Source organism: Anolis carolinensis, chromosome 6, assembly GCF_035594765.1.
Source record: "Anolis carolinensis isolate JA03-04 chromosome 6, rAnoCar3.1.pri, whole genome shotgun sequence".
In the NCBI taxonomy this organism is placed as follows: domain Eukaryota; kingdom Metazoa; phylum Chordata; class Lepidosauria; order Squamata; family Dactyloidae; genus Anolis; species Anolis carolinensis.
Window position 1 is genome coordinate 31134086 of NC_085846.1, and position 24906 is coordinate 31158991.

At 40.3% G+C, this 24906-nt stretch overlaps 1 protein-coding gene across 4 annotated transcripts in view; it reads right to left on the reverse strand.

The window, feature by feature from the left end:
- The window catches only part of jup (junction plakoglobin), a 77642-nt gene that overhangs the window by 9290 nt on the left and 43446 nt on the right, over window positions 1–24906 (reverse strand). For 2 of the 4 annotated variants that reach the window (XM_062983885.1, XM_062983883.1), the window contains exons 2-6: window positions 6574–6809; window positions 4713–4966; window positions 3918–4156; window positions 1316–1517; window positions 349–493 (exon numbers count right to left, since the gene is read on the reverse strand). In XM_062983885.1, coding sequence (XP_062839955.1) covers window positions 349–493; window positions 1316–1517; window positions 3918–4156; window positions 4713–4966; window positions 6574–6802 — 1069 coding nt within the window. In that variant the 5' untranslated portion in view covers window positions 6803–6809. The remainder of the gene's footprint in view (window positions 1–348; window positions 494–1315; window positions 1518–3917; window positions 4157–4712; window positions 4967–6573; window positions 6810–24906) is intronic. The other 2 variants (XM_062983886.1, XM_062983884.1) reach the window with 2 other exon arrangements.

Genomic DNA, 24906 nt, shown 5'->3' on the forward strand with positions numbered 1-24906 from the left:
CCCATGTTCATGTTTTGAGGATTTTATGAAAGAGCTAGATATAGCTATTTATTGGAGCTGAAAAAATGGGGGGGGGGGATTACACCTCCCAGAATTCCTCCAGTCAGCACAGCCACTGGCACTGCCATTTATTTACATACTGGTACTCTTTCCTTCATCGACTATACACCCTACAATTGAAAATTCAGGATCTGCTGTTCTGCCTACTGGCAACTAGAAATCAAGAAAGTCCTTGAATATCCTTTGCAAACTTCATGAAAAGAACTGACCTTCCTAAGAAAGCAAAGTAAAATCAAAAGTCACCAGTGTCACACTCCAACCAGGATTTATCACACTGTGGCCACTTACCGGCTTCTACAATCGCTGGTTTATTGCTGGGACAGACAGACAGGACTTTGAGGACACGGCTGGTTGTCCACAGCAGCTTCTCATATGTGTAACTCCGCATGATCTGAACAAGAGCTTGGGGACCCCCATTGGCCAAGATAATGAGCTGAGAAAGCAAATGCACATGACAAATGGTTGGTCCAGATTCTGAGTATCTTGAAAGCCAGTGTGGTATAGTTGTTAAGAGTACTGGATTAAGACTTGGAAAATCCAGGTCCAAATCCTACCGAGTCATGAAATGCACTGAGTGCCCTGGGTCTGTTACTTCCTCACTACACTGTAGTGTCATTGTGGAAATAAATGGGGAGGAGGGCCCATTACCTTTTTTACTTTCACAGGGGATGAATGTTGGGAGCTGCAGTCTAACAGCTTGGGATGTGTGTGTGCGTGCGTGTGTGCATGCGTACAATTCCAGTACATTATACTGAATCTTCCAAGTTGATTCATTTTACACTGCCACATTCACGAACAGAAAACAGTATAAACATTTGATTTTGTAACGGGGTGTGGGGAACGACCTATCCCTTCTTTGCTTTTCCTTTTATGGTCATATAAAATCCCGCCACCTTTATTTTCAAATGTACTGCAGAACACCATCTCTTCTACTTTAAAAAAATTGTAAGGAAGCTAGCTTGGCAAGCCTGCTGAGAAACAGAATTCTCATGGATTCTCAGTGCTATAATAAAGTCATTACTAGAAGGCACTTACTGAAATCAATGGGAAAGTTAGTAATCACTGATTTAGTCCATTGGCTTAAGTGGGCCTATTCTAAGCATGATTAAGTCAGGATCCAACTCAATACTTTCCCATTTCTCTGGACAAATACAACCCTACTTCCTGCATCAACCTTCTCTGATCATATGCTCCTTTGCAGCTTCACAAGAAAAGAAATCTTCTAGGTTTTTAGGGTGACTTCCTTTTCCCTTACTTTGCTTTCCTGGTTCCCATAGGCAAGAAGCTGCAAGCAGTCAGTAGTGATGGCAAGGAACTTTGGGTTATTCTTGGTCAGCAGGGGTACCATCTTCTGCAGCCCATCAGCCAGACGTACAGCCATCTTAGCTCCTTCCTGGTACAGCAACAGGTTGTGAAGGGTGGTAATGGCATAAAACAAGACTGACTCCACAGGGGAACTATGTGTTCAGGCAGTTGGGAGAAAAATGGAGGAAAAGACACAATTTATATTATTTCAAAACAGGTAGCAATTCTCCCCTCCTCATAAAAATAGAAATTACAATATGAAACTACAGCTAAAAAGAATTACATATATTACTATCACCCACTCTGTCTTCCATCCAAGCCCACCTAAATAAAGAGGGTGTAGCCTAGAGGAAATACCTATTTGATGTGTCTTAACTAAGAGATATCCTACAGACACTGGATATAAAAGCTCCCTTATACACAGAAAGTTTGAATTAAGCTTCATTTAGTCCAGTAATCTCTATAATGATAGGATGATAGCAACAACCCCAAGGTGACAGAGAAAATGCCTTCCCAGGTCTAGTAATAAAAAATGCATCTATCTACCCAAGAAGCAAATTTGATTTATATGTCAATTTCTGCCTCACTAAAGTACTCAGATCCCTTATGGAAAGTAAGAGTGCTGCTCCATCTTATTAAGGCATATATAACATGCCACCTCCTGATGATCTGGACCCTAACAATTCCTGTCTAGTTGGGCCTATGGGACTTATATTTCCAAAAGTCAACAGGGCACTGTGTTGTTTAGTTCTAAATTCTAACCTATTTCTCGCTCTGCCCTGCCAGGCACCAGGCTACCCAAAAATCTCAAGCAGAGACCTTAACTAGCCCTGAAAGATGTGCCACAGACTGAGACTGCACCTTTCTGTATGTTCAGGACTTGCCCTTCTTGTTAAGCTATAGTCCCTTCCCTTCAAATTGTTTGTCTATCTCATCCCCCTCCCTCAAAGAGTAAAGCTAAGGCTGCAAGAAGTGACTATTCAGCTTTTTGTTGTTATTGCAATTATGAAGCTTTATTGTGGGGTAGCCACTGACAGTGTCTTTGCATTGAAGGCAGGGGGATTCCAAAGGGGCATGCAAATAGGAAAAGAGGCAATTATTTGGAATTTACAAGACTCGTGAACTGAGTGAAAGTGTCAGGAAATCTGAGCAAGGCTTCGCTGTGGCACGCCCAGACTTGCATTTTCATAAACAAAGCCAATGCCTCCATATTAAGGCGGTTGCTTTTCAGCTCCATTTTGTGCCAGTTGGGTGTAGGCTTGCAGTTGGAAAAGTGCTGCTGCAGCTGAAGTGCTTAACAGGATTTCGATGGTATATGAATAGGTAAAGTTTCCAGGACAGGTGAGGCAACAGCAGTAAGAATGCTGCACTTCTACCTTATGTGTCTGAACAGCCAGGATATCAAAGTGAAAATATTGCCAACTAGCCATCATTAGATATCACCTCCAGCATCCAGGATAAGCCCTGCATTTAATTCTGAGAAGCAGAGAAGGCTAAGGTGCCCTGTGCCCTGGAAGCTATCTGGTATAATCCCAGAGGTATGAGGATTGTGTCTAATATAATGCATGGGTGGGGAAAACAGCATTCTGTATGGATACTGAAACCATGGAATGAGCCTTGGGACAAATTAAACGCTTCAGTCACAACTCATACAACCTGCATGTGATAGTCAGCAGCCTGAATATATGCCCCATGCTTGGTTTAGAAAGCCCCCACAAAGATGAGAGCAATTATAGTGGAGTTCATCTGGGAGGTTGTACAAAGTCCTGTATTTTCCTCTTGTTTAGTCCCTATGCCCAGGGCCAGACGATGTAATTGATGCAGCTGCTCCTGGCCCCTCATTGGCTGAGGGTGGGGAACAGTGCTGAAAATTAAAAGGAATCTCTTGCTGCCTCCAATTCTTCAGCTGCCTCCCACACCTCTCAATGCTTACTCTCTCACTCTCCATGTTTTGAATGTGACTTAAGTAACTGACTAACAAGTGCAAAGGGTTCAGGCTGTTAGCCTCATCCAAGGTGTAGGTCTGACAAAGACTCAGGCATGAAGACTTCTCTGTGGCTGTCTTTGATATGGTGCCAAGTATGTTTTTAACATTCCTTTTTAAACCACCCATTAGAGAGGCTTACTTACATGGCACAAAAGGGTCCACTGTCTCTAGAGCTGTTCTAGGGCCTCATCCACTGTAATCCAGCCTTGCCTACATCTTATAGGCACCAGCTTCAAGAATCCTTGCTAGTTTCATCCAACTGCTGTCTAGAAGGTAATACCTAGCAGCAGTTCTGGGCCATTATTAAGGTTACTTTATGTTAGTGTTATACATAAATACGTATTGCTATACACCATCCTTAAATATGACTTGAAAAGGGTTAGTATAGTAATATTTTAAAGAAAAAGCAAACAAGTAAGAACTAAATTGGGTTTATCTAAAGTGTGGCTGGATAAATGTGAACAGAGGATCAAAACAGTGAAGGAAGAAAAAGTGGAATCTTTCCACCCTGTAGACACAAGAAGAGTTGCAATTAGTTGAGCTACACCAAGGGCTGTAGAGTTACCTGAGCATACGCACAAGTGCTGGGATACCCCCAGACTTAAAGATGGAAAGCAGTCCCTCACGATGGTGAGACAAGTTGTGGAGGATGCTGGTAGTGCAGCGGGCTGTATCTAAGTCACTGGTATTTTGCATTGTGCGGACCACAGCAGCAACTATCTGAGGCGACTGCATCAGAGCACGGCGTGATGCCTCCTTCTTGGACAGCTGGTTTACAATCATAGCAGCTTTGCTGACCACCACCTGGAAGGAATAAAGATTACTAGCAGATGACTAAGATGGCACAGAAGGCACATCCTTTATTAAGCTGCCTCTTTGTATTTTTTTTTTCAATGGCAACTAATATTGCTCTATATTTTGCACTGACTCTGCACAAAGAGCTGCCAAATTCCATGGTCTGTAATGGTCACACAACATAATACAATTCCCCCTACTCTGCATAATTCAATGCCCTTCTGTGAGTCATATGGAAGGGTCAAAAGCTACATAATAAGCTGAATTTTGCTGTCTGGCTACCAATCATCATATTAAGCAGCTCCTCTGGGTTTCCATGCTTGTATGAAATATTGCCCTCTTCTTTCCAAGCATATTTTTACAATCACTTGAGTTAAGCACTTAATCTGGAGGAAAGGAAGACATGTGAAGTTAGAAATACTATCTGTGGCCAAAGCCACATTCTGGAAAGTTCCCTGCAGTTCTATATCATCACAAAATGCATAACTGTACACCTAAGATACTGCTGGGGCTATGTTGCCCTAAAGGATCTAGTTCTTGCAAGAGCCCAAATGCGTCATCTTACCGGATCCTCGTCATTGAGGAGTTTGGTGAGTTCAGGGATGGCACGGGTGGCCAATTCGGCATCATCTTGATAGTTGATGAGGTGCACAATGGCAGACTTGAGCATTTGAGAGGGTTCAGCCAACCGTTGTACATTCGTCTGCTGTCCCTCGACTTGGGTGGTGATGAGGAGGGAGCGGTCCTCCACAGTCTCTGGGTACATGGCAGCACGGATGCGCTGAGCACGGGTCATGGCAAGCTGGGATTCCAACTCTGCTGTAAAGAAGGTGGGCAGGAGAGAATTAACACAGAGGAAATCCCAACCAGGATTTCCATCTGCCATATTGGGAGGTTCATGGAACTGTTTCAGTTCCACAAGGTGCAAAAGACTTAGCATATGAGCAAAGAGATAAGGCAGGAGTTAATTAGCCAGCCCGATTAGGCAGTTGTAACACAAAGCTGCTTAATTAAAAAACATGAAAGAGAGATGGGGAACGGCTCGCAAAAAGGCCTGACACACAGGCACAGATGAACTGGGGGTGGGGTGGCTCAATTATTGCAGCAAACTGTGCCGATGTACTACTGAAAGAATCACAGTAAAAGGAATTTGCTGTTTCTACCAGCCAATTCTTCCCAGAACTCCAAAATCACTGAGTTTTCCCTTGTATCTTTACTTCCACTCAACAGACAAAAGATGATGCTTTCCTGCCCCTTGCTCCTTTCACATAGAATCTGATATCACCTGACAAAATGTGTATTTCCCTGTGGTGAAATCAATCACCTATAATGTTTTCATGCTATCTCTGTCTTCGGACCTATTTCCAAAACCAGCCTGCAAATCAGCTTGTGGATAGTATGTGGGCTCCCCAACTCCTTCCTAGAAACCATGCTGGCAAATTTCAGTAACAAACTGCAACACTGAATTTGAGTGGCAACTCAAGAAAAAAAATCTTTAGAGCATTTCATTTCCATTATATTGTTTACAGATGTTTTCTGATTTTGATGTCAAACCCCGTAATTTATTTCAGTGTTGCTTTGAAGACTCTTTCCAACCCCACTCCAGTTTGACATTCAATTTCAGAGGATTGGGAAGGTGTCTCATGAGGGCAAAATTAGCCCCACATCTACAAAAATTGCCCTGCTTAATAAAATTAGAAAAAGTTGCACATCCTTCACTTTTTTTGAAGGACGGGGATTTTTGTGAAGCTGCCAACAATCCCAAAAGAACAAGACAAGAATAAGAACACAGAGAAAAAAAAGAACTTCTACATCACATATATGAAACTACATATAGGTTTTGTGCTGCCTACTTTCATACCATAATATCCCAAGGCACTCTTTTCACTCCCTAACAGGAAAACCAAAGCTGAGTACTGGCAACTCACTCCACCTTGGTAAGACTGTGGATGAGTATGAATCAAAACACAGTTTCCCCAAATCCTACAAGTGGTATGGTCGCCTCCTGTTTCCTATTCTCCAATATTTAAATGCTGTTAGATCATGTATGGAAGGAGGACATGCTTCCTTTCCACTTCTACTACATTGTGATCAACTAGCTCTTCCTATGAGGCTGAAAAAGTGTGAATTGCCCAAGGTCAGCCAGTGTATTTCCATGATCGAACAGGGATTGGATCCTAATTTCACAATGTCCAAGTCCAACACTGTGACGACTGACTCCTTCTCTGTTACTTCTATGTTATATAGTTCCCAGAGCCATTACTAGATTATCATCACAAGCCATATTGTGTAATGCCAGGAGTTGCAATTCTACATCTGGTAGCCCACACTTTCCAACCTTGTATATCCTGCCTGATTTTTATAGCAGGACAAAGGCACATTATGAGGTTAACAAATGAGTAGCTACTTCCAGGAAAAAAAAATACCTTGAGCCTGAGCTTGAGCCTGGGCCTGCCCCGCTCCAGCCTGACTGTAAGTAGTGGTCTTCTTAATGGTGTACTGCTTGCCGTATAGGTCATCATCATCCATCAAGCACTTGCTGCTGACTGATGGCACCTGGGTGTTCATCCCAGAATGGATGCCCGAATCATAAGTGTAGGTTTGTTGCCATTCTGTCACCTTGATGGGTTGTTCCATCATGTTCACCACCTCCATGGCTGCTCTGCAAGAAGAACAACAGGGTTAGGGAACTGTGCTCAAGATTCATGCTCACAATTAATCCTATCCAGTACGCAGTTCTACATAACGGACAAACCAGAATGCTTAGATAACCTTTTAATATTGTGCTTTGCTACGATGAATTTGCCATTTCCTGTCACCTTCACCTGTTTACAGGGAGTTTCTCCCTTTTAGTAGCTTCCCCTGGACATGGAGAAATTACTCCTTTGGACAAAAGCTCCCTAGAGAAATCTGAGAGTTGTTCAAAAGCTCTGAACTCCCTTAAAACAATAACACACAAATTTCAAATCCCTGCCCAGTAAATGGACTCTTTCCCCCTCCAGTTAATTCAAGCTCTTGGATAACACAGATAATTTGCCAGACTTTCTCTCATGCTAATGTACTGCATGTGGTTGGCATGGATATAAGAATTCCAAAACACTTTGCAAACTGCAACGAATGACAGGAACACAAACACTGAAATACACAGAAAAAGATTTCACAGCTTTTGCAGAGTTCTGGCTAATTATGAAAACTTTGCAGATAATGATCACAGTTTGCTCCACAAATATGGTATAATTCTCTTCCCTTTTTTGACAAGTGATATGTTAATGGTAATCATACCAGGCGTTAAACATTTTCTTAAACTGATCATGGCCCACTTTTACCTTTCATAATTTTGCCTTCCCCCTTATGATAACTAAAGTTTTAATAATCAGTAGGTTTGAATTAGAAGTATATGAAATATATGAAAGATGCATAAGGGGGGGGGGGGTCAAAACATTTTGCCTCCTGTGTCATAAAAACGTTATGAATGAACATATACTATAATAGCAGAAGCTGCTACAGATCATAGCCTGAACCATACTCTACACAAAACTGCCATTTAACATAGTCACCATCACTTTGTACACACTGTGCCATCGTTTAACCCAGGCATCAACACCATTTTGGATAAATCCAGGGTTTTGCTTCATGACTCATGATTTTAGAGCTGTTTTAACGTCATTCAAGTCATTGAATCTGAAACCACATAAGTTGTCTTTCAGGGGTTCAAAAAGGCAACCTACATGATTTCAGATTCAATGACTTGAATGATGTTAAAAAAGCTTTAAAATCATGGGTCACAAAGCAAGACCCTGAATTTTTCCAAAATGGGTTTTGGAAATGATGTCTGGGTTAAACAATGGGGCAAATGTGTACAAATTGATGGTAACTATGTTGAGCAGTAGTTTTGTGTAGAGGATAGTTCAGGCTATGATCTGTAGCAACGCCTGCTGTTATATGTTCATTCATTTTTATGACACAGGAGGCAAAGCTTTTTGCCCCATCCTCATATAACCCCTGTAAAGGAAGTTGGAAGCCATTGGATGTATTTTCTTTCCTTTCTTTGTTCCTTTTCTGTTTTTCCCTATATACCTTTTAATGAGTCTGCAAATTCTCTCTGTCTCTCTATATATTACATACACACATACATAAAAATACCAGAATATTTTGCCTCCTACTCGGTTTGCTTTCCAGGGCAAGGACCCTCCCTCCTTCCTTCCTTCCCTCCCTCCCTCCCTCCCTCCCTCCCTTCCTTCTTTCTTTTTCTTTCTTTCTTTCTCTCTCTCTCTCTCTCTCTCTCTGCTTTTAGTATTCTGAAAAGAGGTATAGATACTGAAAGGGACAACCCCAACCAATGCAAAATAGTTTCTTCCTCTTTATGCTGTAACAGACCAACATGACTACCTCTTTGAAATATACCATATAATGCTCCTTTTACCCTGTTAGATTATTTAACCTCTTCCTTCATCTTCTGATAGCATCATTACAACTTGGGGTGAAACTCTCTTCTTTATACAGATAGAAATCGATGTAATATTACTTCCCCACTCCCTCACATTCCTCTGAAAAAATTATTTTTGATAGGAAAAATAACACCATGCGAAATACAACTGTTGATGCTTCTGTTCTTACTATGACAAAAAAGTATGAAATAAGAAAAAGATCATTACAGGAAAATATGCCATTGTTACACTGTAACTACCAGCCATGTACCATCCATCATTAAAGTGTGAATCATAAGAATGAAAAGAGCAAGGAGAGAGGTATCAGCTGCCCGACCAGGCACTCCTAACTCAGGATCTGGAAAAGAAACAGCTATTATGAACACCAGTGAAAAACTCTTAAATGTGGTTTCATATTAAAGCAGAAAAAAATCTCAAGGCAGCCAAGAAGGGGAAGAACGAGATTTTGAAAGCCAACACAACAAAAGAGGATGTTTGAAAAGGATTTTATTTCTAGGCCATCCTCAGAATGCCTAAAAATAAACACTCACCACTTTCAGCAAGCTTATTTTGGGATACACTGCTATTTGATTTCAAAAGCAATGTGAATTACTGCCACCTGCTAAGGTGGGTGGGCAAGTGAGGATCAAGGGAGAAAAGTATGGAGATATTAAACTGAGATGTTATCAGTCTCCCCTGGTGAGATCAGAAGTCTGGCTTGAGGTCTGCCTGGAAATCTGCTTCAGAATTTTCCTAAGGTTTGAAAAGAAAAAGTGTAGAGAATGCCTATTATGCCCACCAAGCACCAGCTCAGAGAGGATGTCAGCTTTGCCCTCAGCAATGCGGTGGAGCCAGAGCTTATGGGGTCACAGCACTGAGACTAGGGGGCTTGCGACCTCATTTTTCTATCAGCTTAGCTGCAATTCTCACAGTTGGGTTTTCCCAGAAAATATTTAAGAATTGGTTGGTGTTGAATGCATAAAAAGACCCATTAGCGTGGTCCTGAATATACAGTTGAGGCTTATTAGGATCTGTTTGTGGTGGAGTTGAAAATGACTGGACCTGGTTTGTTAACAGGGATCAGCATAGCTGCCTGCACTTTTGGATCCTTCTTGGAACTACCAGGTTTTTCTCTACCTGTATCAGAGAACTGGAAAGAGGCAAATGTAAGGCCAATTGTTTGAAAATGAATGACATGGGAGGAGTACCGAAAATGACTGGCTTGTTTTAACTTGGTTTCCTTGTTTTGCCTCCTAATTTTTGGAGTCTCATAAACACAGCTTTGTGGCCTATAGACCATATGTTGCCGGTGCCAGCAGTAGACACTGGCCAAGATTTTGCAAAAAGACAGCACAACATAATGTAAGAGATACATGGAAATGAAGTAACAACAATGGTGAAAGAAAGGCAGAGCTGACAATGATTCTTTCTGAGAGGGCTACAGACAGTTTGCAACAACATGGGAACAGCTAAAAAAGGAGACCACATTATACAAACCAGTAAAAAGTGAAATGATTTCTGCAACTGGCTGGTTATGCAAGCAAAACTTACCAACAGAATTCAGCTCATTGCCTTCTAAAAGGTGTTTTTTAAAATAAAATAAAAAATCCCTCTTCAAAAAGTCACCCTCTGGGCAAACCCAGCAGTCATGGGGAAAGAGCAATTCTTTTATGGCTTGGTAAGGTTTCAAGAAAAGGAAGCAAAGAGTACCTATTAGGTGTTCAGAACTTTCAATGGCAAACTTCATTTAAAAATTATCTAGATGTGCAGAGTAATGGTGGATTTGTTTATGAATAATGTTCAGAATAGTCAAGAGCAGCACACTGAGAGAATGGGTTTTAAAGGAGTAAATCATATTATTTCATCTATATGCTAATGGGGTGTAAACTAGTGTTGAGTGGCCAAGAAAGAGATCTCATGGTTATGATGGAAAGCTCAATGAAAGTGTTGACCCTGCTAATGAGGAGGGATGCCTCTCAGATATGTCTAAAAAAACTAACTTCTCCAAGCTCTAGATTCTGACGATTAAGGAAGGAGCCTGCCTTTCAAGAGAACATGAGAAAAGTGGACACACCTAAGTAAGAAACAGCAGCAAGTTGCCACATTTTCCTTCCTCAAGGAAGCCAGTCAAACAGGTTTCCCCTTCCAATTGCAGGTAGAACAAAATGTAAAGGAAGTACACATTTCTTTGAAAAATGACTTATTATCCTGGCATTCCCTTTTGCCAGTAGCCAGGGAAGTCAATGTGGTGCAGAGAACAGCAGACTTGGCCACTGTGTTAATCTGACAGTTTTTGCAACTCACTTTTGGATCACTTCCCAGTTTTTGGATCATTACCGAGTTCTTCCATAAATTGCACTAGAAGACAAAACACTGAATTTTAAGATGCAGTGGCATAAATAGCTAAGAGAATGAATATTGCGATCCCAGTTCAAATGCGAGAGTCCCATACAGCCCAAGAGTGTGACTCTTTCAAATGGAAATTAGAAAGGGTTTCTTGAATATGTATCTCCTGACACAGATATTAGGATATATTTATAGGCATCTGATCGCCTTTTGGACTTCAAGAAACTCCATCCAGTATTACCAACAGTAAGGAGTTATTTGAAACACCTGTAACCAAAGATTCCAAAATCTTTCTCAGCATGCTTCTTTTCCAACAATTGAAAATGACAAAAAAAATCCGACATCTGTTTGTAGGTGACCTGTTAGATCTGCTGTTCATTCCCAAAGAGGGAAGGTAAAGGATTTCTAGACCACTCCATGGCTATTCAAAGACGATATATGAGGATGAGTTCAGTCTAACTGCCTATCAGTCTACACAGCAAGCTTTCCAGAAAAACAGAAATAATGGCAACAAACAGAGAACCGGTCCTGGAACATTAAGAAAACAAAAATCCTGCTGAATCCCACATCAGATAGTCTGAGACACACTGGTAGACTGCTTCTTTTAGGCCTAAGACAAGTAGTCTAAATGTGCTAAACTTCTAACACAGTAAATCCAGTTCCAAAATCCGTTTCGCATATTCCCTTTGTGATGCAGTTGGTGCCACACTGAATCTCAAGGGCTCCAAACTACACAGTGAGCTGGGTTGTGCACCCATGAGTTAAGTGGCCTGACGTGGGGTGGGGCTGTTTTCATCAAGTCAGCAAACCTACTAATTTTTTCTTCCAGGTAATTATGCTGACATGGTTAAAAACCACCACACCCAAATATGAAACCTGCTTCTCACATACTTTAGCATGGTGTGGGGTGTGCATCACATCACATAAGCACAAGCACACACACACGTGTGTGTGGAAAACTGGTGCTCCATTAGGACTGGGACAAAACTCTTAGCTTATGCTTTTATTAAAAAAACACAAAGATTTGTGTTGTGTTCCTGCAGGTAATTCTCCCCCTCCTCTTTACTGGCACCATATGGCAGCTAGTTAACCAACTGGATCTGCCCTGTAATGAATGAGCCGCTGGCAAAGAGATATGCAGAAAGCTATACTTCTGGGTGTTCGACTATCTTAAAATGTGCACTGAGCACAAATTAATGCTATTGTAGGAAAGAGTGTTAAGCTTCTAGGCAATTTTGTAAAAAGACAGAGCAAGAGCAAGACAGGAAGAAAGAAAGAAATCTGGACAGTTTACAAACGAAAAGGGAGCTATTATTAAAATATAGATAGATTCTGAGAAAAGACAGTATCTTAAACCAATTCTTTCCATGAATTATATACATCTGCCTGTTTCAGGAACAGACTGTAGAATGTCACAATTTAGCAGACTAAAAAAATCCTTTAAAATTTTTTATCTATTTCATCCATAAGCAGTCTATCCCCCTGCCCACCTACCTGAAATCCAATAACGTAGATTTACTGCCTTTTACCATAAATCAGCCCATTCTTTTTGATGTTTCTCTCCTTTCAAAGGGATTATCAGTACAGCTATTTTTAAAACCTTCCTTTATCCAGCATGCAAAACACAAACAAGAATGCAAGAAGATTCTACAAAATGGGATCAGCAGTGCTACAATACTGTAAAGTATTTCATGAAGACAATTACAACCGACATACCCAGTTTTGGCTCAGCCTTTATAACGCTTTTCATTCCCAAGTATTTTTATGGTTCTTAATAGGAGATCACATTCTTTAAATCAGAGCTATTTAAAGCTTTTATTAAGTCAATTACATTTTTAACATTTTAAACAGGCTATGATGCGAAGATCTTAAAGACAACCATATTGAATGGTCCTAGAATAAATTTACAGAACCTAGGAAAAATTATTCACTGGCCTCTTTACTCATCCATACCTATGGGCATTTGTTCCATACTGGCATACTAAATGGAGAAAAACATCCCAGGTATGGAAAAATTACCAATTATATATGCCAAAAGTCAAGTTTTAGGATGGCTAGATAACTGAACTAAGACATGTAAGAACCAGGCTCAAGTCCCCAGAGAGCCATGAAAAATCTGTGCGTGACCTTGGGTCAGTTACTTTCTCTCAAACGTCCTAACAGAACTGTGGAGAGGAAGGAGGGAGAGAGAGCCATCCTCTCAGGTGAGGAAGGCCAGTATCAAAGACAAATCATTAATTACTCATATACTCCGACTTACAATTTAAGAAACCAGAACTACTTTCCACTGTGATTAAAAGGCATCTTTTGTATTTTTGTCACCAGGTGGTAAAGAAAGAAACATTATCATCAGTAAACTCAAAGAAATTTCAAAAAGAAGAAGAAGAAAAAAAGGAGGGGAGAAGACCACTCATTCCAAATACAACAATAAATGGATTTTTAAACAAAATTGATCCAGTCAGGTAATCACACCTTTACCTCCAGGTGCATACTTTGAATATTAGGTGAGCAAATAAACAGAACTGAAGTGTGTTATGTATTCCCATTATTTTTAGTTTCCATGTGGTATTAACCTGTACTTCAGTGCTGACATATAGGTAAACATTCCACTCTGGCAATCCACATAATACCTCTGATATTGCTGAAGCAAGCTTGGGACAAAGGAAGTTTGCACTACAACACTAGTTTGTCCTGATGATACATCATTGGGATCTGTCAAAAAATCCAGCAACACAAGAGAATTGCAGGCAAAGGAGACATGACTTGCTGCTCTCCTGACTATATGGACTGCTAAAAATAAAGGACAAGTACCTTTTCAAAGTCCAATTATGGGAAGGGGGAGAAGGAACCACAGTGGATTCTTGCTCCTTGCCCAGTCCAAACTATGAGGTGCAGTCAACCTCCATTACAAGGGGTGTGGAGAGTTGATTTCAGAACCATGTTGGAATTACAAGGCTCTTGGCTCTATGCATTCCAAGGGCCAGATTAACCAGTTCAGTGACAGGACCTGGAGGTTGTTCTGGGAAAGGGGGAGAGAGATAACTCCCACAGCTGACTTAAAACTAGGGAGTTTCCTTTTATGGACATGCTGAGACAGCTGAACACCGAGTTTACTTTTGCTCTGCAGAGACACATTCCAGCTTCCTTCCTGCCTTCCTCCTCCTTCTCCCCCGTCTCCTGCAAGGGCAGCTGAATCACAAATCCAGACAGAGAAGAGACAGTACTGCGAGGTGACGGTATTTGATTTGAGACAGATACAAGCACTTCAAAGATTACCCTCCCACATACTGTCAAAGCCAGGTAGCAAAAATCCCTGCTACAAGATTTTATTCCAAAGACCAAACGCAACCTAACTGATAACACCAATCAATTTAAAGAACTACCAGTGACCCTTTTGCTCTATTAGTATGCAAAAACTACAATTGTAGCCTTCTCTTCAGAACCATTTCAACTCCACCTCCTTCCACTTTAGTAAGTCTAAATGTATTTAATACATAATGTTCTCTTTCCCTTTAAAACAATGGTTCTCAACTTGTGGATCCCCAGATACTTTGGCCTTCAACTCCCAGAAATCCTAACAGCTGGTATACTGGCTGGGATTTCTGGGAATTGTAGGCCAACACACCTGGGGACCCACAGGTTGAGAACCACTACTATAAAAGAAGAACAAGTTTCTGGCCTTCAGGACTATCACTATATGGAGATAAGGTCATTCAGGAAAAAAGCCAGTTAGTTCCATAAATTAGATTTGCATTGACTCGGGCAGAGGGTTTAGGGCTCCACAAAGGTCACTGACCCTCAATATTGTAATCAATAATGAAAAACAGTGGGATTAGTTGTGCAAGATATACACAACATGACAAATGTGTTTAGCTAAGGCCACAAGCATAATTTGAATTTTTTAATAACAAAATTCCCTCCACTACATGGAATGTGCAAACTGTGGCCCATAAAATCACCTAATACCGGGCCTCTTCATTGCCTTTATGGATTCCCACTACTATGTATTTTACCCAGTTGATGGGTATTTCCTAAAACAATTCAGATACACTTCAAACTTCCCTCAAGCACTAGATGAAGACTCAGAGCAATGGGTTCAAATCACGGAAAATGAGATTCCACCTGAACATTAGGAAAAATTTCCTGACCATATGAGCTGTTCAACAGTGGAACTCTCTGCCTCGGAGTGTGGTGGAAGCTCCTTCCTCAGAGGCTTTTAAACAGAGGCTGAATGGCCATCTGTCAGGGGTGCTTTGATTATGCTTTTCCTGCACAGCAGGGGGTTGGACTAGATGGCCCATGCGTTGTCTTCCAACTCTATTATTCTATGATTTCATGATTCTATAATCTCCTTTTTCTGTACTGCTTGTTTCCATTCAACACACTCTGAACTCAACAGTTGTATCTAAAGCCAGTCCTAATTCACAGGCTTATCTAGATGGAGGCTGTGCTCCTTCTGGATTCTAAACATTACCCTCACAGCGTCAGGCACTGAACGTAATAGGTATGCTTAACGTACTTTTCCTATTTAGCATCTGTAAGGATCTGTCTGCATATCTGTCATCCAATATGTGAAAAAATCTGCAACAAGATTCCATTTGTCCTTTGTTTCACATTTTAAGTTGCTGCATTGTTATTTGGCCTTTGCTCCAAGGCGGCCAAGGCAGGATACAGGGTGCTCCTCCACATTTTGACTGACATAATTATGAAGTAGGGTAGCTTGAAAATGAGTGACGGTTTTGAAGACACCCATTGAATTTCACATCTGAATGGAAATCTGTTCCTGTATTTAGCCAGTCTTAGTCCAATGCTCTAACCTTCATATCACGCTGATTCACTACATGGCATCGACAGATACCATCTTCTCAAAGGTTACTACAGAAGCAACAGAGAACCTAAAATGCATTGCTGGCATTTACTCTGAGAAAGGACCTCTGCTTTAGACAACCATAAGGAAAGCATGCAAATGGAATTGAGGATATCTTTGGGAATAATGAAAGGAATATAGGTGGGGTGGGAACTGCAGCAAACAGAAGCAGTACTTCAACAAAAACAAAACAAAACAAAACAAAACAGGTGCTTTGAATGTGATTTTCCTGCATCTTAGCAGGGGATTGTACTGGATGGCCCACAAGGTCTCTTCCAACTCTATGATTCTATGAACTCATCTGATTTTTACTACGAAAGGAGGTAGGAATTTATGGGAAGATCTTCTATCTTTTTCTTTCAAAGGTTGGAAAATATTTGGAAGTTTAGTTATCCTAGGAAACAACAGTAGAGTATGTTAAGGAATGGACTCAAGAGGTACAAGTTTTCAGACATGTAACACCTGCAAAATTTAGAACCCATGCTAGCTAGATATGGAAGCAGCTGTTGGCAGTAGCTCCTGCCAACCAAAACTTCATGACTGCCAGCTCAGAGGAATTGCCACCTGGCTGGAGAAGACACATTTGGTGCTCCCAGTGGGTAAAACTGGCACTTTAGTGAAAACAAACCATCATATTACAGAGAACATCTGTGTAGCAATTTCTGTCCCCCCAGCGCGCACACGCATACATTTCTCTCTCTCCCTCCCCCCCCCCACTTTTAAAACTATGAAATCATGGACCAAACAGTAAAAAGATCATTTACTTTTATTATGAACCATCTTAACTCATGCCTGTTGCTCTGATCATATTACTGCTTAAGAACCACGATTTATTAGTTCCATATAAAGTGATGTATTTTAAGTTACAGAAGGTCTTGCAGAACAAATGACTTGGCCAAAAGTCAGTCACAGTCTCTAAACTCTGTTTAAAAGTCAATAAGATATTTTTTAAAAGCAGCATTACTGGAGAAGGACAAAACAGTCAGAGGCTGTTTACTATTTGATTGCTCACTAGTAGATGAGATATATGCTGAGTGACAACGATTTTCCAGACTGGAAAGCACTGTCTACATCAAAATGCAAACAGTTCCCAATGATACAGAATGGGGGAGGCCTGGCTCTTGAAGTCCTCGTGGACAACAAGTTAAACATGAGCCAACAATGTGATGCGGCAGCAAAAACGCCAATGGGATTTTGGCCTGCATAAACAGGAGTATAGTGTCTAGATCCAGGGAAATCATGCTCTATTCCGCCTTGGTCAGACCACACTTAGAATACTGTGTCCAATTCTGGGCACCACAATTGAAAGGAGATGTTGACAAGATGGAAGGTATCCAGAGGAGGGGACTAAAATGATCGAGGGTCTGGAGAACAAGCCCTACGAGGAGTGGCTGAAAGAGCTGGGCATGTTTAGCCTGCAGAAGAGAAGGCTGAGAGGAGACATGACAGCCATGTATCTGTATGTGAGGGGAAGTCATTGTTTTCTGCCTCCCTGGAGACTAGGACGTGGAATAATGGCTTCAAATTACAGGAAAGGGGATTCCACCTGAACATTAGGAAGAACTTCCTCACTGTGAGAGCTGTTCAGCAGTGGATCTCTCTGCCTCGGAGTGTAGTGGAGGCTCCTTCTTTGGAAGCTTTTAAGCAGAGGCTGGATGGCCATCTGTCGGTGCTTTGAATGCGATTTCCTGCTTCTTGGCAGGGAGTTGGACTGGATGGCCCATAAGATCTCTTCCAACTCTATGATTCTATAATTCTGTGACTTTTTTAAAATCTAGATTGTCAGTCTATGTAAATAACACACAGTAATCTCTGTGGGTCATGTGTTGATATCTACAGAATGTTTAAAAATCCTGCTGTACCAAAGCTATCTCTGAGCCATGAGATAAGGAACTGGGCCGGTGGTGGGAAAGGGAAAAATTACTCATTGTGATGCTCAAACAGAATATCCTATTGCTGGGGAGAATCAAAAGGCCTACAGGGCTTCCTTGCTCTCTTTTCAGGCACCACACTGAGCTAAACCAACATAACAACATGTGACTGGAGGCTGCAAGCAATCTATTGTTTTCTCTCCCTGTCTCTTTCTCTCTAGAAGAAGGTAGACATTTCAAGCTGGCCAAACAAAAGCAGCGTATCATGGAAGGGGTGTCAGCAATTTCCATCAACACGCTGACTGAAGCATAAATTGACTGGCAGAATCTGTATGCCTATAAACTGTGCCATCAAACTCAAAAGACAAAGTCACAAAGCAGCTTTAGCAGAATTCTGGTGATCTTGTCTTTTAGAGCTTTTAGGCATGCGAGTTTGTCCATTGTTTATGATTTCGAATATCTGTGGATCAAACATCATATCTAGGATGTTGGACTTTTTATTCACCAAACAGAAGGCCTGTCTTGATGACATACCTACTGCTGTTGTTGTTCTGAAGTAATCTTGTAGGTTATTTTTTGTGGGTTTTAGCTTCTTTTAATGTTTTTGATCATGCTCACTTCAGCCCTGTTACTAGTTCACTTTTCTGCAGTCCCCTTCCCTCCAGCATAACTACAGTATGCTGTTGGGGATAATGGCAGGTACAGTCTAACGCAGGGGTCCTCAAACTTTTGAAGTGGAGGGCCGATTCATGGTCCCTCAGATTGTTGAGGGGCCAAATTATCATTTGAAAAAAAAAACGAACAAATTTCTATGCTCACTGCACATGTCTTATTTGTAGTGCAACCCCCCCCCCCCAAGCAACAATTATTTATTTATTTACTACATTTATACCCCACCCTCTCTCACCCCAAAGGGGACTCAGAGCGGTTTACCAGTTGTATGTACATACAATATATTATATTATTAGCATAGCACAATATTAACACTATATATTACTATATTGTACTATACCATTATACCGTAATATTATTAGTAATATTATATTTAATATATAATATATAATTAATATTATTATATTATACAATATTACTATATTGTATTATTATTATTAGCCACCCTGAGTCCCCTATTGGGTGAGAAGGGCAGGGTAGAAATACTGAAATAAATAAATATTATATTGTATTACATTATAATATTATTATCAATATTATATGTATATACAATATATTATATTATTAACATATCATTTGTTTACAATATTTCATTTACAATATTAGTAAATGAAAGAACAATACAATATTTAAAAATAAAAATAATTTAAACCAACATAGTGTCAACTGATCAGGATTTCAGTGGGAAGTGTGGGCCTGCTTCTGGCCAATGAGATAATCAACTAGGATTATTGTTGTTGTGCCTTCAAGTCATTTCAGACTTTGGGCAAGCCTAAGTCTAAAACTGAGGGTGAGGGCCAGGTAAATGGCCTTGGAGGGCCGCATCCGGCCTCCGGGCCTTAGTTTGGGGACCCCTGGTCTAACGCATCTGGAAAGACTGGACTGGGAAGGACTGAACTAGTTGCTATCTGAACCCTGCAAGCAAATGTATGTCATTAGCACCTGCTCCATTCTATGCATACATTCTTTCCCTAGATTTCAAATTCTCCAATATTTAATAGATGAAAACCGGAACATAGAACCAATTGAAAGAATGGAGAGGGGGGAAAACTGGGACAAATACAGCTGAAGAAGTAGAATGACAGAGAATTTCAGGCAGTCTCTGAGTTACAAACATCCAATTTACATATGACTCCTAGTTACAAATGGGGGTGAGACAACAGGAAGTAAGAGGAAACCGAGCTCTAAGGAGGGAAATTTACTCCTGAAAAAGTTATGATAGGAAAGAAGTGTCTCCACTGAAGCTTTATTACCAATCTTTGTTTGCACAACAACCCAAAATCTTCACAATCCAATTGTCACAGGGACAGAAAGGGAGGTGAAAACTTCTGAACAGGGCACAGAAAGCAAAGCAAAGCTTACGGGGTGCAAAAACTTCCCTATAATATCCAAAACTAAAAAAAAAATTGTCTGGAGTTACACTTAAAACGATGTACCCATTTTGACTTACATACAAATTAAACGTAAGAGAAATACCTACAAAACCTATCTTGCTCATAACCTGGGGACTGCCTGTAATCAGAAATTTCTCTGTTGTACTGGGACAACTGGAGGGTATGGGATTCTGGCTTTCTCTTTTGCCCATTTAATCATAATAGAGCCTGAACCTGCTGTGCCCACCAACATCATTTATTGATATCCCACCTGCCTAAAAAGTATATGTCTGTATATCACTATTTCTATTTCTGTGGTGCTTTTTAATTGTACTGCATCTCACACTCATTTTTTGTCATTTAAGTGCAGTTGTGAGACCCATTTAAACTGTACAAATACCCACCAAGTTTACATCATTTACTCCACTGACCCTACTCATGGAGAGCTACATAAAGGATAACAGCTCCTATATTGACCACAAGGAGCCTGTTCAAAATTTCTGCACACATGAAACAACTTCCAACTTAGCTTAAGAGTTGGAACTTTCTGGTTTTGATTTTAATGAGAGCCACAGTTATCAGGATGGTGGCATTAATGTGCTGTATCAGTTATATGACCATGAAGCTTGCTCACAATATACGCAAATCTGAGCAGGGCTATCTTTGTTTGGTGCTCTTTGGTGTTCTGATTCTATTTCTACACAAAAGAAAATGAAGGAGCAATTTCTTCTCATAGGTTGGGCCCCTCAAAACGTACCACTATAATGAGCTTCTGAAAATGAGGTTGCTGTCAAACAAAAAGGTGTTGTGAAGTCTACAGGTCAAAAGAGTACATTTAAGCATCTCTGGCCGAAAAATGGGGACACACACATAAAGTGTTTTTCAAAGAGGTAAGTTAGCCTCAATTATAACACACCGCCAGCTCCCTTGCATCACCTTAAACCATTTCACAGTGGAGGCTGTTAGAGGGAAGAAACGTCTAGGTATTCAAAGAGGAAGCTTGAAGTTCAATTGGAAACTATATTCTACAAGACTTTTCTTTTTTTAACAAGATAACAATACACAATACATTTCTGATCCCCACCCTGCACTCGCCTGGAAATCTATCCAAATAAAAGATGAATTTCTTTGTTCGCCTGGTGTGTTTACATGTTGCTGGAATGGTCCCCAGATCCTCCTGGCAAGATAGCAGCAAGCTTTTTGATAAGGCAGAGAAAAAGCACGAAGATTCAACAAGTGAATGGAAGCAAAGGGAGAGAAGCAGAGAAGACCAACTTGGCTCCAAGGACCCTTTGACAGTACACAATGATAACATACTGAATCTAACTGCCACGGCAAAAACTTATGGAATCCCATGGAATATAGCACTATAGTTGTGTAGAGTGAAAAGTCTCTGAGGCCAAAAGTTGTAGATACATGCATAGGATGGATAATGCCACAACACTTTCCATTTGTTCATTGCAATAGGAAACAGACAGATTTAAATGTAATTTTTTATGTTCTCTGACAGCCACAAACTGATTTGCAGGCCACATTCTGAACTGTGGGGAGACATGGTCTATCTCTAAATGCTTATGGCTACTCTGTGGTTTAGGCAAAAGCTCTGCGAACTTCATAAAACTTCAGTATTTCACTTCTTTACTAGATTTCAGGATTGACCATAGAACAAGCTACAAGGGCTACCATCATATAGTTCAGTTTTTCAAGGTGCTTTGCACATATTTGCTTTAAAATGTTATCTGTCAGCCTGCACTTGTACCTTGCATAGGTAAGCCATTACTGTTACCCACCTATCACAGATATCTACTTAAGGCTACAAGAATATTAACATTCAGGAGTCTATACTAAGAATGTGGGGCAAATGCAAATCACAGATTGGAATGACTCACTCTGAGCAACTATGTGTGAAAAATCTCCAGTGTGTCTGTGTGGTGCACGCTTGGAGAGCAGAATGAAGTTTTACATTTGTCTTACATTTATTTAATGGATTCTTTGGGGCAGAGAAAGTAGGTGGAGAAAACCATTGGGTGAAAGATGACAGAACATGAAGTAGATGGGAAAGAACAAGACTTCAGGTGATTCGATGACTATAAATGTACATCAGACCTGCTTGGACCAACCCTTCAATTCCCAAACAGGATATCCTATACCTAAAACATCTTAACAGGAAAAGGGGTTCCACAGACTCCTTCATCAAGCTCATTCCATTGTTATTATAACTCTCAGGAAGCTGCTGTTTAACAAATGCAACACAGAACTGGCTGCCTATATAACCCCCGCCCTCCAAAATTCATTAAATGTTGAGCTTTTTTTACTTCACTTTCAAATTTCTGAATAGCTATCAACAATGGTTCTAGGAATTTTATAAAAATTGGCCTGTTCTTCAGACTAAAACTGGCTCCTTGACTACTGTAGTAGTAGTAGTAGTAGTAGTAGTCACATTTAATAATAATAATAATAATAATAATAATAATAATAATAATAATAATTATTATTTTTATTTTATTACCTGCCCCTTATTGTGGTTTGAGGCAGGGCACAACAGTTTCTTTTTCAGGATTGAGACCCACTGGGGAGGACATGAGAGAGAGTCTTCTCAGTCATTGCTCCTAGGCTTTGGAACTATATCCCAAAAAGCTTTCATTTGCCGCTCTCTATTTTTTTTTCTCCACACAGGCAAAGATATTCCTGTTTAAACAGCCCTTCTGTCTTTGTTGGCCAGGTGAAGTGCTATGCATCTAGCTGTGTTACAGTGAGAACAGAAGATACAAATAAAAAAGCAGGATATAAATGAAATATATAACTACAAATATATGCGTAATCTCTTACATCAGTATTCTCCAGAGGACTTATTCATTGGCCACCCCAAGACTGTGAAACGGCCTGCCAGTAGAGCTCCAACAGCTAGATCAGTTGTCGGAATTTTAAAACCACGTGAAGAACTATCTCTTCCGTCAGGTCTACCCAGCCAGTCATTAAGCATAAATTTTAAACCCATGTCATGTGTTTTGGTCTCTGTCCTGTCTGATTAATGTATATTTTACAAACTTTGATCTGTAGCTTATATGGAACTGAATTTCAATGTGTCTTTGTAGAATTTTTATAGTATTCATGTTTTTAACTGTGCTGTGACTCACCTTGAGCCATGGGGAGAGGAGGGTAAGAAACATAATAGTAGTAGTAGTAGTAGTAGTAGTAATTACTACTACTATTATTCTCAACCCTCTCAGAGCAAATTTCCAGCCATTTCCATCCCCTAATTTGTCAGTTATTTTTTATCAGCTCTCACCTTGACCAACACATCCCAATTCTTTTCTGCTTGTCTTGCTTTGCACACACACGCATTTTCGCTCTGTTTTCTGCATTTACTTTCAATGACCGACCATCAACTGACTCTCAATCTCTTTTCATCTCCTACCTCCATTAGTTTTTTTTCTCCTTCCTGCCTCTCCATAGCACTTCCATCAATAGTTTATATGGGGTCTGTCTTGGTGTTTCTGAAGCAACCTGTGATTATATGACGCCTTCATTGTTGACTTCTTTAGAGAAGTCTTGACCAGTCTGTCATGTTGATATTTCCCAGAAAATTGTAGATTCAACAATTATACAACATTCCAAACTCATTTTCACACCCTTAAAATGGAACCTATACATATATGTTGAGATAATCTCTGCAAAATTACTCCATTGTGTTGTGAGCCCTTTTAAACAGACAGGAAACACACTTTTCTTATCTCATATGCTCCAAGCTTGGGGGGGGGGGGGGGTCAGAGTCTCTACAGGAGTTTTATACAGCATTAGAACATCCGTAGAGAGGGCCATGGTACTTGTTTCCTTGCACCTGATGGCAAGACTATCGAACTTCATCCTGCTATCAACATCAAAAAGCAAGCTGTTTGACAGTCTATAAAAAGCTCTGTTCCCTAGCCTCCTGAAAAACATAGCACTTCAACAGTTGTCTGGTCTTTTCTGTTTGCAGCTCTCTCAAAAGAGCAAATAAAGACAAGGAAGAAATCTTTTTAACTGTCTTTGTTTCTCCCAATGACATTCTACACACATACATCCCCTAGAACTTCATTAGTTAAGGCTACAGTATTTTGGTGCAGTTATAAAATAGTTCATTTTTGCTCCTCTCTTCATAGTTATGAAGCACAACTAAGTGTTTAGTAAGGCTTTAAAACATGGATTCTAGGTAGGAAAGGGAAATAAAGATGGGTTTGGGGTGAGGAAAAAGGTTTTCTTTAAAAGGTAGCATAGACAAATAAATGTCTTTTCTACAGAGCCATATTCATTGCCTTTATCAAACTGAAATTACAGGAAAATCACTGTGAGCTTTATAAAACACCACTTTAACCCCTAAAACCAAATGCATTTAGCTCGGAGCAATGGATTAAAATTACAGGAAAAGAGATTCCATCTCAACATTAGGAAAAACTTCCTGACTATAAGAGCTGTTCAACAGTGGAACTCTCTGCCTTGGAGTGTGATGAAGGCTTTTAAACAGAGGCTGGATGGCTATCTGTGCTTTTCCTGCACGGCAGGGAGTTGGACTGGATGCCCCATGTGGTCTTTTCCAACTCTAGGATTCTATGATTCAGTGAAAGTTTCTCCTTGTGCCAAGCTCTTGTCATTCTGTGGCTTCCTTTAGAGAACATCTTGCTGTGCTGTCACTGCATCATATAGGATCTGGAAATCTGAACTAAAAGACTTTACAACAACTATACTTTAGTAAAACTAGTAATTAGCCTAATTAGACACTAAGCATCATCACAACTATGGAAGAAGAAAACACTCAATCTCTTTGGATGCTGTGGCTTTGTGATTTTAATTAATCTGGTTTTCAGATTATATTCTTGGTCAAGGATAGGTAGGATAGCAGAAACCTTTGCCTCACACATATTGTAGTACAGGGCTCATAATCCATTGCCACTAAACAGGTCATGAAAAGTTTACAGGTGCAAAAGCCCCCAAAATATTGATGACTAAAGGTTTTCTACTTCTGGCCTAATAAGGCGGTTGTTGTGCCTAAAGATTGCACATAGTATCCCTCTTCCATCAAGTATGAACCTAATTTTCTTGTTGGTTTCATGGCAGCTAAGTGATCTAAATATCCAAAGGCATCAGAACCTGCCTGATCTTGTAAACTTACTGATGGCTGCCACAGACTCTCCACTCTGGGGAACTGATATAAATTCAGGCATAT